The 14,559-nt window shown below is 41.7% G+C and overlaps 1 protein-coding gene across 2 annotated transcripts in view; it reads right to left on the bottom strand.

Annotated features, from left to right (window-relative positions):
• Nucleotides 1-12,648, bottom strand: part of LOC139399921 (zinc finger protein 180-like) — a 31,005-nt gene extending 18,357 nt beyond the window's left edge. The window contains exons 1-3 of one of the 2 annotated variants that reach the window (XM_071145048.1): nt 12,336-12,648; nt 12,105-12,141; nt 5,088-5,265 (exon numbers count right to left, since the gene is read on the bottom strand). In XM_071145048.1, the coding sequence (XP_071001149.1) occupies nt 5,088-5,265; nt 12,105-12,116 (190 nt within the window). In that variant the 5' untranslated portion in view covers nt 12,117-12,141; nt 12,336-12,648. The remainder of the gene's footprint in view (nt 1-5,087; nt 5,266-12,104; nt 12,142-12,335) is intronic. The other variant, XR_011632299.1, reaches the window with a different exon arrangement.
• Between the last annotated feature and the right edge of the window lie 1,911 nt (nt 12,649-14,559).

Here is a 14,559-nt window from a genome sequence, read left to right as displayed (position 1 = left end):
ATGCAGAAAATAAGTCCTATGGGGAACTTATAGGTTTTGTTCTATGAGATAGTATCAGTCAGTTAATGACCTTAAAGAATTACAATATTTATTTATTACATAAATCCTTCAAAATTCAAAGTTACATTAGCTGATGAAGACTCTCATAGAACAAAACGTATCCCACAGACCTTTTATTTTTGGCAAATATCCCAAAACGTCCCCCCCCTCCTCCCCCTTACCCCAAATGTATTTTTCCTACGAATCATGGCAACATTTGTGCCTATAAAAAGATACCATTACCATGTCATGCTTTAGAGGCCCACAGTGGACGTGTCATAACACCCATAAAACCTAGTGGTCAAGCAGGGAAATGGTTCCAATAGTTTTTCCACCATTACATTTTCCCATAGGAGATTTTAGAAACACTTAAAATAAGGGCTGTGTTTCGTGTAGGCTTACCCTGGCAAGACATGTAAATCGCTCTCAGACAAGGTGACTTTTAATCAATATAATATATAACATTTATCGCTTTAGATCACAATGTGTGCATGGACACAGGGGAAACCTGCTCCTAGATCAGAGCTGCATAGTATAGATGCAGTAAAGGAGTCAATGGAATGAAGACCGTTCAACAAATCTGATCTAACAAAGTGGATATTCGTCAAATCGGCATGATTTACAGCATCTGGAAAGTATTCAGACTAGGGCTATCCCGACAAAAAAAATCTGTAGACCTAAATTAATCTGTTATTTTGACCAACTGATTGATCTAAATGTTTCAAAGTGTATTTTTCTACATATAGACACACCCAATGTGTTTTAATAAAATCAACTATATGCGCTGAGCTTATCTGATGATTTTAAGCTTACGGTTTGATGAAATAAGGCAAATGCCTCGAGGGCGCCAGAGATCTAGATAAAAAAACGTACCCGATCCAACTATTCTCCTCCCGCTCCTGCTGGCTTTCTCCGATTCTGCCATTACTCTCCTGAAGTTGCCAGTAATGGGCTACAGGAGGAGTTGGCAACCTTTCTCATGTGGAATGCCAATATATCTTACCATTTCTACCGATCTGCGTGCCAGTTATGGTTTTCATATGCACATTTGTCATGTGGTTAATCAAACCTAGCCAAATCTTAATAAATGGTACAAACCTAAAAAGTAACTTCTATTGCAATTGCCAACTATGTAAAAATAGCCTACATAAAGCCAACAAATAAACATTGCAGCCTGCAGGTAGAAAATATCCTGATTTAAAAAATATATATTTATATATATCCTATGAATCACATTGGCGACATATGGCCTGTCTGCAACGAACTTATATCAACTATTAACTTGGGTCCGGCTCGAAGCTTATGCTAGCGAACTTGCAACATGAAGAAAAAGATGAGATGAACCCTCAGTTTCCTGTTCCAATGAGCTCTGGATAGACACAGCTGTAGGTCATTTGCACAAGGGATAAGAAACTTCGGCAGGAGCTCAATGGAGCTGAGTACCGGCACCTCAAAATGTTCTAATGCTTGAGCTTCTGTTAGTCTTGTAGAATATTAGCTCAAAAGTATTGTAGAGCTTCTGCACCAAAATATAAACAGTACCAGCATGAGTACCAGAACCTGTTTCAGTCCAAGTCAAGCACTGATAAGAAGTGATCAGGTAGGCCTATTATGATGACATTTCCACTAGATCAGAGCATGGCATTTTATCTTTTCACACTGGTTATTTAAAGTGAGAGAGCTGGAAAGATTTTCCAAATACAATGATTAACTATTGCAATTCTCAATGGATGTGTGACTTTGGTTGCTTGCTGTTTTGAGGTGAAGAAGACAACATTTACTTTGAGAAGCTCCACGGGTCATTAGTGATGGTGCGTTAAGCCAACCAGAAATACTATCATATCTCCAAATGGGCACATTTATGTACATTTGCCCGCAGGCCAGGTAGCCTATAGGCCTACTTCTATGCATGTGGGTCCTTACTCAACATTGACAGGAGGCTCCAAACAAAAGACTGACTAAAATGACAGAACTCATAAATGGAATGAAATCAACCAAAACTTGTTTCTCTCAAGTGCAGCATAGGTTGTGCGGTCTGCAAACAACGTGTCGACTCCGACAATAATACTGGAATAATTATATTGAATGCATTAACATAAATTACTGTAACCAAAGTAACAAACATTGTAGATTAGGAATTAACGTTTGAATGCACTACTGGTGATATGTAATGGGGAAGTGATATCAAACGCAAACAATTCACACAATGAAGTTATGAAACAATGAATGTGCACAAATTGGCAGGAGAGAGAGCGTTTTGGAGAGAGAAGCACATTGTGCATCTGGGCGCTCTATGGTCAATCCGACATCTGCATTGGCCATGCAGCATTTATGGTGATAAGGCCTCAGTAGAAGTCAGGGAATTCATACTACTTGCACTTCGCGAAACAGTGCAAGAAGTGAGTTTATTTTCTACAGGATGTACCGTCAACGCGGAGCTAGAGCCCTCCACATTGTTACAACATTTGGGAGGAGCATATATATATTTGCGCCCATCTCAGGTAACTAATCTATTGGAGGCCTAGACTAAAAGCCCATCTCAGGTAACTAATCTATTGGAGGCCTAGACTAAAAGCCCATCTCAGGTAACTAATCTATTGGAGGCCTAGACTAAAAGCCCATCTCAGGTAACTAATCTATTGGAGGCCTAGACTAAAAGCCCATCTCAGGTAACTAATCTATTGGAGGCCTAGACTAAAAGCATATTCATGCTTGATCCGAAAATGTATGTGTGTCTCACACACACACACACACGTTCCTACTTGACTAAAACCAACAGCCTGACAACCAAACAATCGACTAATTTGGGGTCATCACTGGGTCTGAATACTTACCGAATGCACTATATGTATTGTAACAGGCTCACAATGTGGTTACTTAAGTCCAATTTGGATATATTTGGCTGTTTTTGCAGGATAACGTTTAAAAGTTTAAGTGACTTCTAAATGCTTACTCCGGTTAGCATAGCTAGCATCTGTGGTGGTGGTAGTCAATCATTTTTAACTGTAATGCAGTTGATTGGGGAATATGAAATTAACATTTGCTGGTTGGGGTTGACATACAAGCATTATACTCTGATTTGTACCTCAATATATTGTGACATACACATATAAACAATAGTCTAAACGTAGGATAATTTTGCTGGGGGGCAATGAAGAGATTCAGGATTATTCCCCCCATGGCCTTTTCTCCCACATATTTCCATGGCAATTCCATTGTTTTGCTCGAGTTTGATTGACTTCTTTACTGCATCTACAGTTGAAGTCGGAAGTTTACATACACTTAGGTTGGAGCCATTACAACTCGTTTTTCAACCACTCCACACATTTCTTGTTAACAAACTATAGTTTGGCAAGTCAGTTAGGACATTTACTTTGTGTATGACACGTAATTTTTCCAACATTTGTTTACAGCTTATTTCATTAATAATTCACTATCACAATTCCAGTGGGTCAGAAGTTTATATACACTGTGCCTTTAAACAGGTTGGAAAATTCCAGAAAATTGACATGGCTTTAGAAGCTTCTGAACCTGAAAGGCCGCTCAGCAAGGAAGAAGCCACTGCTCCAAAACCGCCATAAAAAAGCCAGACTACGGTTTGCAACTGCACATGTGGGACAAAGATCGTACATTTTTAATTTTCTGGTGTTTTTCCACATAGGCCCTAAATGAACAATGCTTTCCACACATCTAAGGTTTCTCTCCAGTGTGTGTTTGCTGGTGTGAATTTAGGTTCCAAATACTAATTGAGTGTGTACTGAAGCTCTTCCCACACTGATCACAGGTATAAGGTTTCTCTCCAGTGTGTGTTCGCTGGTGTGTATTCAGGTGTACGGATTGACTGAATCTCTTGCCACACTGATCACAGCTGTAAGGCTTCTCGCCAGTGTGTGTTCGCTGGTGTATAATCAGGGAGAAAGCTACAGCAAAGCTCTTCCCACACTGACCACAGCAAAAAGGTTTCTTTGCTGTGTGTATGCGCTGGTGTATAGTTAGTGTTTCTGAAGAAGCAAAGCTCTTTCCACACTGATAACAACTATAAGGCTTATCTCTGGTGTGTGTTCGCTGGTGTGTAGTCAGATTGGAAGCTACAGCAAAGCTCTTCCCACATAGACAGACATAAGGTTTCTCTCCAGTGTGTGTACGCTGGTGTCTAGTCAGGGAGGAAGTTAGAGCAAAGCTCTTCCCACACTGATCACAGCTAAAAGGCTTCACTCCAGTGTGTGTTAGTTGGTGTGTTGTCAGGTGGCCAGACTGACTGAAACTCTTCCCACATTGATCACAGCTATAAGGCTTCACTCCAGTGTGTGTTAGCTTGTGTATGTTTAGGGCGCCCAAATAAGCAAAGCTTTTCCCACAATCAAGGCAGGGGTAAGGCCTCTCCCCTGAATGAATTCTCAGATGATATTTTAAGGTTTGAGAAGCAGTGAAACTCTTCCCACACTGAGAGCAGCAGTACGGTTTCTTTCCTGTGTGAATCCGCTGGTGAATAATGAAGCCACTTCGGCTTGTGAAATTCTTCCCACAGTCAGAGCAGCAGTGGTGAGGTTTCTTCCCTGTACATCTCTGCTGGTGTTTCTTGAGATGTTCTGATTTGGAGAGACTCTTCTCTGTCTCTTCAGCCACATCATGTGGCTGAGGCTCCCCAGATGATAAGCCCCTCCCACTGAGAGAACGAGAGTTAGGGGTGTCCCCTGTGAAAGACATTGAATAATTCGGTTTTGGAAATATGTGTGAATAAATAAGTTTGTTATTTCGCAGACACTCTGATCCAGAGAGAATTACAGCAGCAATTAGGGTTAAGTACCTTGCTCAAGGGCACATGGACAGATTTTTCACCTAGAGATTCTAACCAGCAACCTTACAATTAGTGGCCCTGATCATCAATATACACTCAGTGGAGTGGCCCGTTTATTAAGGACACCCCCCTCCGTTCACGAAACTGGATCGACAATTTACTGGCCACTGAGTGTTTACTGTTTATCAATCAATTAACAGAAATTACAGAATCATATTGTGGTCTCATCCACACCCCCCATTGTTCTTACTTGATGATATCAAATCTCCCTCCTCGTGTCCTTCTCTCACAGCTCCACTCTGCCCTGGTGTTTTCCTGCAGTCGACCAGCCGCACAGACACCCTCTTCAGATCCAGCAGTAAGGCGCTACCAGGAGAGTTGTGACCAGGGGACTCCGGCAGGTTGGAGGGGGACGGACTAGCTCTGTCCTGGTGACCACAGAAGTATTGTACATAGAATATCATTAGACCAAACATTTGATTACTTTATAATACCTTCTTTCTCCTGAAGTGTGTAATCGTTCACTACTTTACACTTCAATCACTTCAGCAAATTTTTCAAATGTCAGTGGTAGATTTTTTTACAAATGTAAAAACGTATAACACTTCTAATTTTTCTAAATGGAAGTAGTACACTTGTAATGCCTCCTGTCTTATGTTCAGAACCTTTCAGTATTCATTGGAGTTGAACAAGTTTTTCACCCCTGAGCCAATCTTGGTTAACCCAGAACTAATGTCTCATGTAATTGGTCAGCCGCACGATTTAGTTCTGAGTTCATACGTGTTAGGATGAGAGCTTAACAGATGCTAGAAGGAAGAGCTCCACCCTCTCAAGATATGGGCCGAATGTCCCCTCCCCTTTCCAAAATGTTGGCGAACGCCAACACCTGCGAAACCGTGATTTGTCGTAATAACCAGAGGAAAAAGCAAAACACCTGAACTACTGCTGCTCATAATGATGTAGTATTTAGAGCTAAATCCATCAATTATTTGGTTTTACCTTCCACCCTGAATTAAATGAATGTAAATGTATACAGTTATCCCAATGAACAATAGAGCCACCGCTTTCTGTTGCCTTTTACAGTTTGTTTCTAGCCTAAAGCGTTGCAGAGTTATGTTATCCTATACATGTATATAATCAGGGTTTGGGGGCATTAGCCCCTCACCCACCCCAAGCTCCACACCACTGGAATGGCCGTTGACAAATATCCAACTGTCATGACGTTGCCCTCTTTGGGAACAGCAAGCCCCATCCCCCTCTCCCTGTCTGCAACCTTTTTGTCCTCTCGTGATTGAGAAAAACATGGTCTACTGAGAATTTCTCGAAGTTGAGGTTTTATTCGGAATTGCAGAAAAGGGCTGTCCCAGGATGCCCGACCCTAACTGGGCTCATGGGCGGTCCAGGATGCCCGACCCTAACTGGGCTCATGGGCGGTCTTCTGATTTAGTTAAACTCCAAAGGGAATTGGAGTTTCCTTCAATAAAAAGTACAAAATCACATTACACAATTTTACAAACAGTATCATCCTCACTCATTCATCTTATACAAACAATTAGATGTAAACCTCATATCTGAGGCTATTATATAAACAGTGTTATGGTAATGTGGCCGCACCGTCTCCCATGAGCCCCACAAAATTGTACCATTATGGACCAGTTCGTAGCTGGATTCTTCACCGATCTTTTATACATTCTCCAGAACATAAATGTTGTTCGGACCTCAAGTTCTGTGAGGTGGAAGAAATTGCTTTGTTTTCTATGAAAATTCACTCTCTCTCTCTATACTGTGGCCATGAGGAGATAATATCTTCAAGGAATTTACGACTTCTCTGACCATAGCAGCCTAGTTGAAGGAGGCAGGCAGGGGGATGGGGCTTGCTGTACCCAAAGAGGGCAACATCATGACAAAAGCCATCACTAGCCGGTGTCCACCCAGTACCCTGCCCTGAACTTTGTCACTAGCTGACTACCACCCGGTTGTGCTACCCTATGTACATAGACATGGAACACTGGTCACTTGAATAATGTTTACATACTGTTACCCACTTCATATGTATATACTGTATTCTAGTCAAGGCCATGCTATTCAACTATTTCTGTATATACTGTATTCTAGTCAAGGCCATGCTATTCAATTATTTCTATATATATATATATATATATACAGTGCCTTGCGAAAGTATTCGGCCCCCTTGAACTTTGCGACCTTTTGCCACATTTCAGGCTTCAAACATAAAGATATAAAACTGTATTGTTTTGTGAAGAATCAACAACAAGTGGGACACAATCATGAAGTGGAACGACATTTATTGGATATTTCAAACTTTTTTAACAAATCAAAAACTGAAAAATTGGGCGTGCAAATCAGCCCCTTTACTTTCAGTGCAGCAAACTCTCTCCAGAAGTTCAGTGAGGATCTCTGAATGATCCAATGTTGACCTAAATGACTAATGATGATAAATACAATCCACCTGTGTGTAATCAAGTCTCCGTATAAATGCACCTGCACTGTGATAGTCTCAGAGGTCCGTTAAAAGCGCAGAGAGCATCATGAAGAACAAGGAACACACCAGGCAAGTCCGAGAAACTGTTGTGAAGAAGTTTAAAGCCGGATTTGGATACAAAAAGATTTCCCAAGCTTTAAACATCCCAAGGAGCACTGTGCAAGCGATAATATTGAAATGGAAGGAGTATCAGACCACTGCAAATCTACCAAGACCTGGCCGTCCCTCTAAACTTTCAGCTCATACAAGGAGAAGACTGATCAGAGATGCAGCCAAGAGGCCCATGATCACTCTGGATGAACTGCAGAGATCTACAGCTGAGGTGGGAGACTCTGTCCATAGGACAACAATCAGTCGTATTTTGCACAAATCTGGCCTTTATGGAAGAGTGGCAAGAAGAAAGACATTTCTTAAAGATATCCATAAAAAGTGTCATTTAAAGTTTGCCACAAGCCACCTGGGAGACACACCAAACATGTGGAAGAAGGTGCTCTGGTCAGATGAAACCAAAATTTAACTTTTTGGCAAAAATGCAAAACGTTATGTTTGGCATAAAAGCAACACAGCTGAACACACCATCCCCACTGTCAAACATGGTGGTGGCAGCATCATGGTTTGGGCCTGCTTTTCTTCAGCAGGGACAGGGAAGATGGTTAAAATTGATGGGAAGATGGATGGAGCCAAATACAGGACCATTCTGGAAGAAACCCTGATGGAGTCTGCAAAAGACCTGAGACTGGGACGGAGATTTGTCTTCCAACAAGACAATGATCCAAAACATAAAGCAAAATCTACAATGGAATGGTTCAAAAATTAACATATCCAGGTGTTAGAATGGCCAAGTCAAAGTCCAGACCTGAGTATATATATATATATATATATATATATATATATATATATATACACACACACACACTATTCGATCCTACGTATTCTACAGATATAGTACATTTTCCATCCACATAATGTCTATACATCCTGTGATGGAAAATGTTATCATGTGAAGAGCAGCCTTGAAAATGTTCATCTTGTCTAATAATCCTTGGTTCCTGCCTGTACTTGGTCAAGATATGAAGAGGGGCAACATGACCCCCTCCTCAGGACCATCTGTCAGAAGGCCCAGAATAAGTTCTATAAGTTAAGACAGGAGGCGGTGCCAGACATGCCAGAACCAACACCAGACACGTGCCAGAACCAACCCTATGAACTATGACTATGTAACGTGTCTGTAACCAGTCTATAAGAGATCTAACGGGACTGCCCTGAGGGAGATACCTTCAGAACGGTACTTTATACTTCTAAGTTTGACTTTGACCTCTAGAGCATGCTGATAATAAGCAATGATTCTTTTAAGATTGACTTTCAGTGTCCCTGTGTTGCATTTACACGACTATCCCATAATACACTACATGACCAAAGGTATAGGGACACTTGCTTGTCGAACAACTCTTAACAAAATCACAGGCATTAATATGGAGTTGGTCCCCCTTTTGCTGCTATAACAGCCTCCACTCTGCTGGGAAGGCTTTCCACTAGATGTTGGCGCATTGCTGTTGGGACTTGCTTCAATTCAGCCATGAGCATTAGTGAGGTTGGGCATTGATGTTGGCCGTTTAGGCCTGGCTCGGGGTCTGGGTTCTAATTCATCCCAAAGGTGTTTGATGGGGTTGAGGACAGGGCTCTGTGCGGGCCAGTGAAGTTCTTCCACACCAATCTCGACAAAACATTTCTGTATTGACCTCACTTTGTGCACAGGAGCATTGTCATGCTGAAACAGGAAAGGGCCTTCCCCAAACTGTTACCACAAAGTTGGAAGGGCAGAATGTCATTGCATGCTATAGCGTTAAGAATTCCCTTCACTGGAACTAAGGGGCCTAGCCTGAACCATGAAAAACAGTCCCAGACAATTATTCCTCCTCCACCAAACTTTACAGTTGGCACTGTGCATTGGGGCAGGTAGCATTCTCCTGGCATCCACCAAACCCAGATTTGTTCGTCGGCGGCGAGCCTTACACCGCTCCAGCCAACGCTTCGCATTGCGCATGGTGATCTTAGGCTTGTGTGCTGCTGCTCAGCTATGGAAACCAATTTCATGAAACTCCCGACCAACAGTTATTATGCTGACATTGCGTCCAGAGGCAGTTTAGTATGAAATGTTGGAACTGAGGACAAACAATTTTTACGTGCTACGCGCTTCAGTACTCGGCATTCCCATTCTGTGAGCTTGTGTTGCGTACCCCGTATTCTTATCGGCAGACTCAACAGCCTTGGTTTCTCATATGACTGCCTCGCCTGGTTCACCAACTACTTCTCAGATAGTTCAGTGTGTCAAAACGGAGGGCCTGTTGTCTAGACCTCTGGCAGTCTCTATGGGGGTACCACAGGGTTCAATTCTCGGGCTGACTCTCTTCTCTGCATATATCAATGATGTCATTCTTGCTGCGGGTGATTCCCTGATCCACCTCTACGCAGACGACAACATTCTATATACATTTGGCCCTTCTAAATGTAGCCGATGTGAAATGGCTAGCTAGTTAGCGGTGGTGCGCGCTAGTGGCGTTTCAATCGGTGACGTCACTTGCTCTGAGACCTTGAAGTAGTGGTTCCCCTTGCTCTGCAAGGGCCGCGGCTTTTGTGGAGCGATGGGTCACGATGCTTCGAAGGGTGACTGTTGACGTGTGCAGAGCGTCCCTGGTTCGCGCCCAGGTCGGGGCTTACTGTTACATAAACAAATAACACAAGCTCTAAGGCCACAAGAATGTGTACCTCCTGCTATGCTCTCAACGTGAGGATCGGTACAAACAAAGTAATGGGACTTGCTGAAGCTGCCATCTTGTGCCGTTGTTTTCTACGTACATCTTTTCAATAACTGACTGTGTTAACAAACCTCCAAACGAGCTTCAATGCCATACAACACTCCTTCCGTGGCCTCAACTGCTCTTAAACGCTAGTAAAGATAAATGCATGTTCTTCAACTGTTCACTGCCTCCGCCCGACTAGCATCACTACTCTGGACGGTTCTGACTTAGAATATGTGGACAACTACAAATAGCTAGGTGTCTGGCTAGACTGTAAACTCTACTTCCTTACTCATATTAAACATCTCCAATCCAAAATTAAATCTAGAATCGGCTTCCTATTCACGCCGCCAAACATGCCTTCCTACAACTGACTATCCTACCTATCCTCGACTTCGGCGATGTCATAGCTAGCTAGTGTTTGGTAGAAATTACAACATTGTTATTCAAATGACCTTTTATTAGAATATTCTTCAATTAGTACTTTCACACTGTCTGTTGCCTGAGAGGAGCCTCTGAGGCTTAATGCTGGCAGTTTATTTACAATGCCTTGGTGATAAAACCTAAACTACATTCCACTGCATGATTAGTGTCTGTGTGAAATGCTGGTCTGTAAGGGCCAGGGGAACTCTCCCTCCAGTTTCTCTTCCACATCGCAAATGGACGCTTTCATCTGTTGAGGGAAGGATCTAGTGTCCAATGTTGTATTATAATTTCTGTATAAACAAGCAGTAAATGACCTAGAGACAGACATCTGGCGCCATGTAAATCTTGCTGTCTGTTACTGTCTGTACCCTTGTATAATTTCACAAATCTGTTACTTATGAGGACTCAGGAGGACTATAAAAAGTAGTAACCTAACCCTGCTTATTTGGGCTTTTTGCTCTACACCATCTGGTGACCCTTAACGCTCCATTACTGCCGTAATTAATAATAAAGTTGGATGGTTTTGTAGAAATCTAAAAGTCTCTCCTTTTGATTAGAATAATTACAAGTTGCAAAAGTTCATTGTATTGCATTGTAAGGTAACAGCGTGACAATTTTGTTTTTAACTGATGTAACGTTAGCTAGCTAATTATGTTTTGTGGAAAAATGTAGGACTGCCGTTTGGACATGAACTAGCTATCGTAAGCTGTTCTTGTCTGTTAGGTAACTTTAGTCAATTTTTTAACAAACCTTCCAGAAACAATTACACCTTTCATTGCCTGTTAGCTAGCTACAGAGGCTAGCTGCTGGACTTTGGACAAACAAGCTAACGTTAGCTAATAGCAGCTGTATTGTTGCCAAGCAACAGAGATGCTGACCAGGCTAGAACTCTGAGATGAAGCTGAAAATAAATTCGTATCAGAAATGACACAAAAAGGAAGCACATCATTGGTTCTTAAATGAACGGAAATGTGCACCTGAGGTAATGCTGGAATAGTGGAGGCAGCCCGTTTTCTTTGCGACTTGCGGTAAATAAATCAATAGTTATTTAGTAGTTCTAAAATGTCGGAAACAATAACTGGCTTGACCATGCTGTAGGTCATGTAACTTTGTTACATGCAAAATGTATGACTGAACAAAACGTGTGGTTGAATTTATTCTGCCACTGTCTTGTCAATGCATATTAACTAAAAGGTTATAGAGCAAACAACGCAATTATCACAACACGCAGGTTGAAATACGGCTATTTTTCTGCCTTGGCTTCCTGGTGATTTTACCGCTACTGCAAGGTGTAGCTTGGCCTCATTATTTCTCCATGGTTCTGACTTTACCTGCTCGTTGCGCATTGTCTTGTATCAATGTGTGCGCTTTAGGCTAGTAGGCTACTTTGCTGAAGGACAACATTCCCTGGGTTTTATTGCTACCATTGGTTTATTTTGTCCAGTTGTTCAAATTAAACTAATGGGTATGGAAGATCAAATATGATAACTAGACATGTTATACACCACATTAGGCATACTGTTAATAAAACTAAACTTACCCGATCCATCATTGAAGCTATTCTTTCTTCAGCGTTTCTACAAATAAAAACATAACAGTAAATCTGTAACTATCCCACACTACAGTTACTTTCTTTGTTGCAGAATTCAGATAAAAAACAGCCAGACCAGAGCGATCAGACGTCATTATCAATATCAAAACTTAAGTGGTGACAAATAAGTGTCTGATGTAGCCTAATCTTAGTTTAGAAAGATCCTGGATAATATTTTACCTGATCTATTAAAGTCAATAAAATGTTCAACACCCTATTCATCGAGAATCATGTTATCTGTTATCGTCTAACTCCACCCGAGAGTCTGTTGGAACAACGTCCTCTTCGAGAGTCCAGATAGTTGTAATTCTCTAAGGCCCAGTAATGGACGCCTATAAAATACCAGACTGATTGCAGCAGCGCTATCCGTGCAGTGAACCAGTAAAACCCGATGTATGTTCAATCCGACGTCTTCAGTGTCCATTTACAGCAATGCAACCGTGGTCGAAGTCAAGACTTCCAGCGATTCAAGGGCTGTTAAAAAGGAAACGGCCTTCTTCTTCTTTGTATTCTAGCGCTTCGCATACAATTGTTATAAGTGCATGTCGCCACCTACTGATTTGTCTGTTTATAAGCTTACTATTTTGTAGTTCTATTCTGTAGAAGGAAATTATTACACCTTTGAAAAAAATGCCCAACCAACTAACCCTACACCCATTTAAACATCATTATTCCACTACTTTGGCCCTCTGATTCAACACCAGACCAGCAGACTGGGAGGACGGGATATTATCGTTCAAAACGCCTTGTAACTCTGCAGTAAAATATTGTACATCCAAGTACTTCTCAACAGCTGCCACCACAACATCTATCCACTGTGTTTTACATTCTATTCCTGCGGTACGGTTGACAACCATGGCCATGAACACCAAAAAAATGAATCTTACTGAAGCATGTTATTCTTATCACTCTCTATTGACCTCGGCCTAATCACAGGTATCCTCTTAGGATCCTTCACCCTGGACCCATCTTCCTCTACTACTCCCTTCACTGCCTCAGCATACACCACCTTCTGCACTACTGTGATCCTGGTAACCTCAACCTGTCTTTCTCTCACCGGACACATCTGATCTCCAGCACCATGTGTACCCCTACAGTTTATACACACAAGTTTTTACATCAATACTACACATTCCTTTCTCTCAGGTCCTCCTGCACACTTCTCACATCTAGGAATCTCCCTGATACACACTGCTGGAAGGAAGTTGTCAAGGAAAGGAGTTTGTGTTTATACAGGAAGTACCGCCTCACTTACCGTAAACCAATCATGTCAATGTTGCGCAATATGAGCTCTTCAGCTTGTAGTCTTAAAACTCGGAAATGAGTTACTTTTGGCTCCTTCAGCCATCCCAATGGGAAAAATTATTGGGGAAAAATTTGGGTTTTGGAATTAACGGCGAAAATAAGTTAGCACAGGCTGAGGAGATCTTGTACGTTTTTGTTCTATGAGATAATAGCAGTCAGTTAATATGACCTTTATGAATTATGAAGCCTTTGTGATGTGCTTTTTTAAATTACTTAAATACGTCAAAATTCACAAGTGACATTCGCTGATAGATTGTATAGCATCTAAACCTGTGTTTCCACAGACCTTATTGTCTGCATTTATCCAAACACTATACAAAAACACCATTCATTTCCCCATAGGCTTTGTCCAGCGAACCATGGCAAAATTAGTGCCTATAAAATGATGGCATTACTATTTCCCTCTATAGAGCCCCACCGTGGACGAGTCATAATACCCATAAAACCTAGTGGCCAAACAGGGAAATGGGTCCAATTGTTTTCCACCTTTCATTTTCCCCAATAGGTGATTTCCAATAGGCTTACCCTGGCGAGACATTTTGAGAACCGTGTAAATCTCTCTCAGAGAAGGTAACTTTTATCAATACAGTCGGCACGATTTAATAAATGCTTAACAGTAAACCTAGACACTTGTAATGGCTATCCTCGTCATCTGACGAGGAATATGAAGGATCGGACCAATATGCAGCGTGGTAAGTGTCTGTTCATATTTATTTAAACTCAGAACACTAAGACAAAATAACAAAAAAATAGACCAACACGAAACAGTTCTGTCTGGTGCAGAGACAGAAAACAACTACCCACAACCCATAGTGGGAAAACAGGCTGCCTAAGTATGGGTCTCAATCAGAGACAACGATCGACAGCTGCCTCTGATTGGGAACCATACCAGGCCAAACACAGAAATACAAAACCTAGTCTACAAAACATAGAATGCCCACCCCAACTCACGCCCTGACCAAACTAAAACAGAGACATAAAAAGGAACTAAGGTCAGGACGTGACAGCACTTGCATCTCATAGTATTCCGAATGGTGATTCAAGGCTCGCTACCTTGGCTAGCCTCTCAAGGATCGGATCCTATTTTTCCCAATTTTCG

The sequence above is a fragment of the Oncorhynchus clarkii genome, unplaced genomic scaffold, assembly GCF_045791955.1.
Source record: "Oncorhynchus clarkii lewisi isolate Uvic-CL-2024 unplaced genomic scaffold, UVic_Ocla_1.0 unplaced_contig_1452_pilon_pilon, whole genome shotgun sequence".
NCBI classification, from domain to species: Eukaryota; Metazoa; Chordata; class Actinopteri; order Salmoniformes; family Salmonidae; genus Oncorhynchus; species Oncorhynchus clarkii.
Note: the sequence above shows the minus strand (reverse complement) of the source record. Positions and strands in the feature narration are given on the sequence as shown.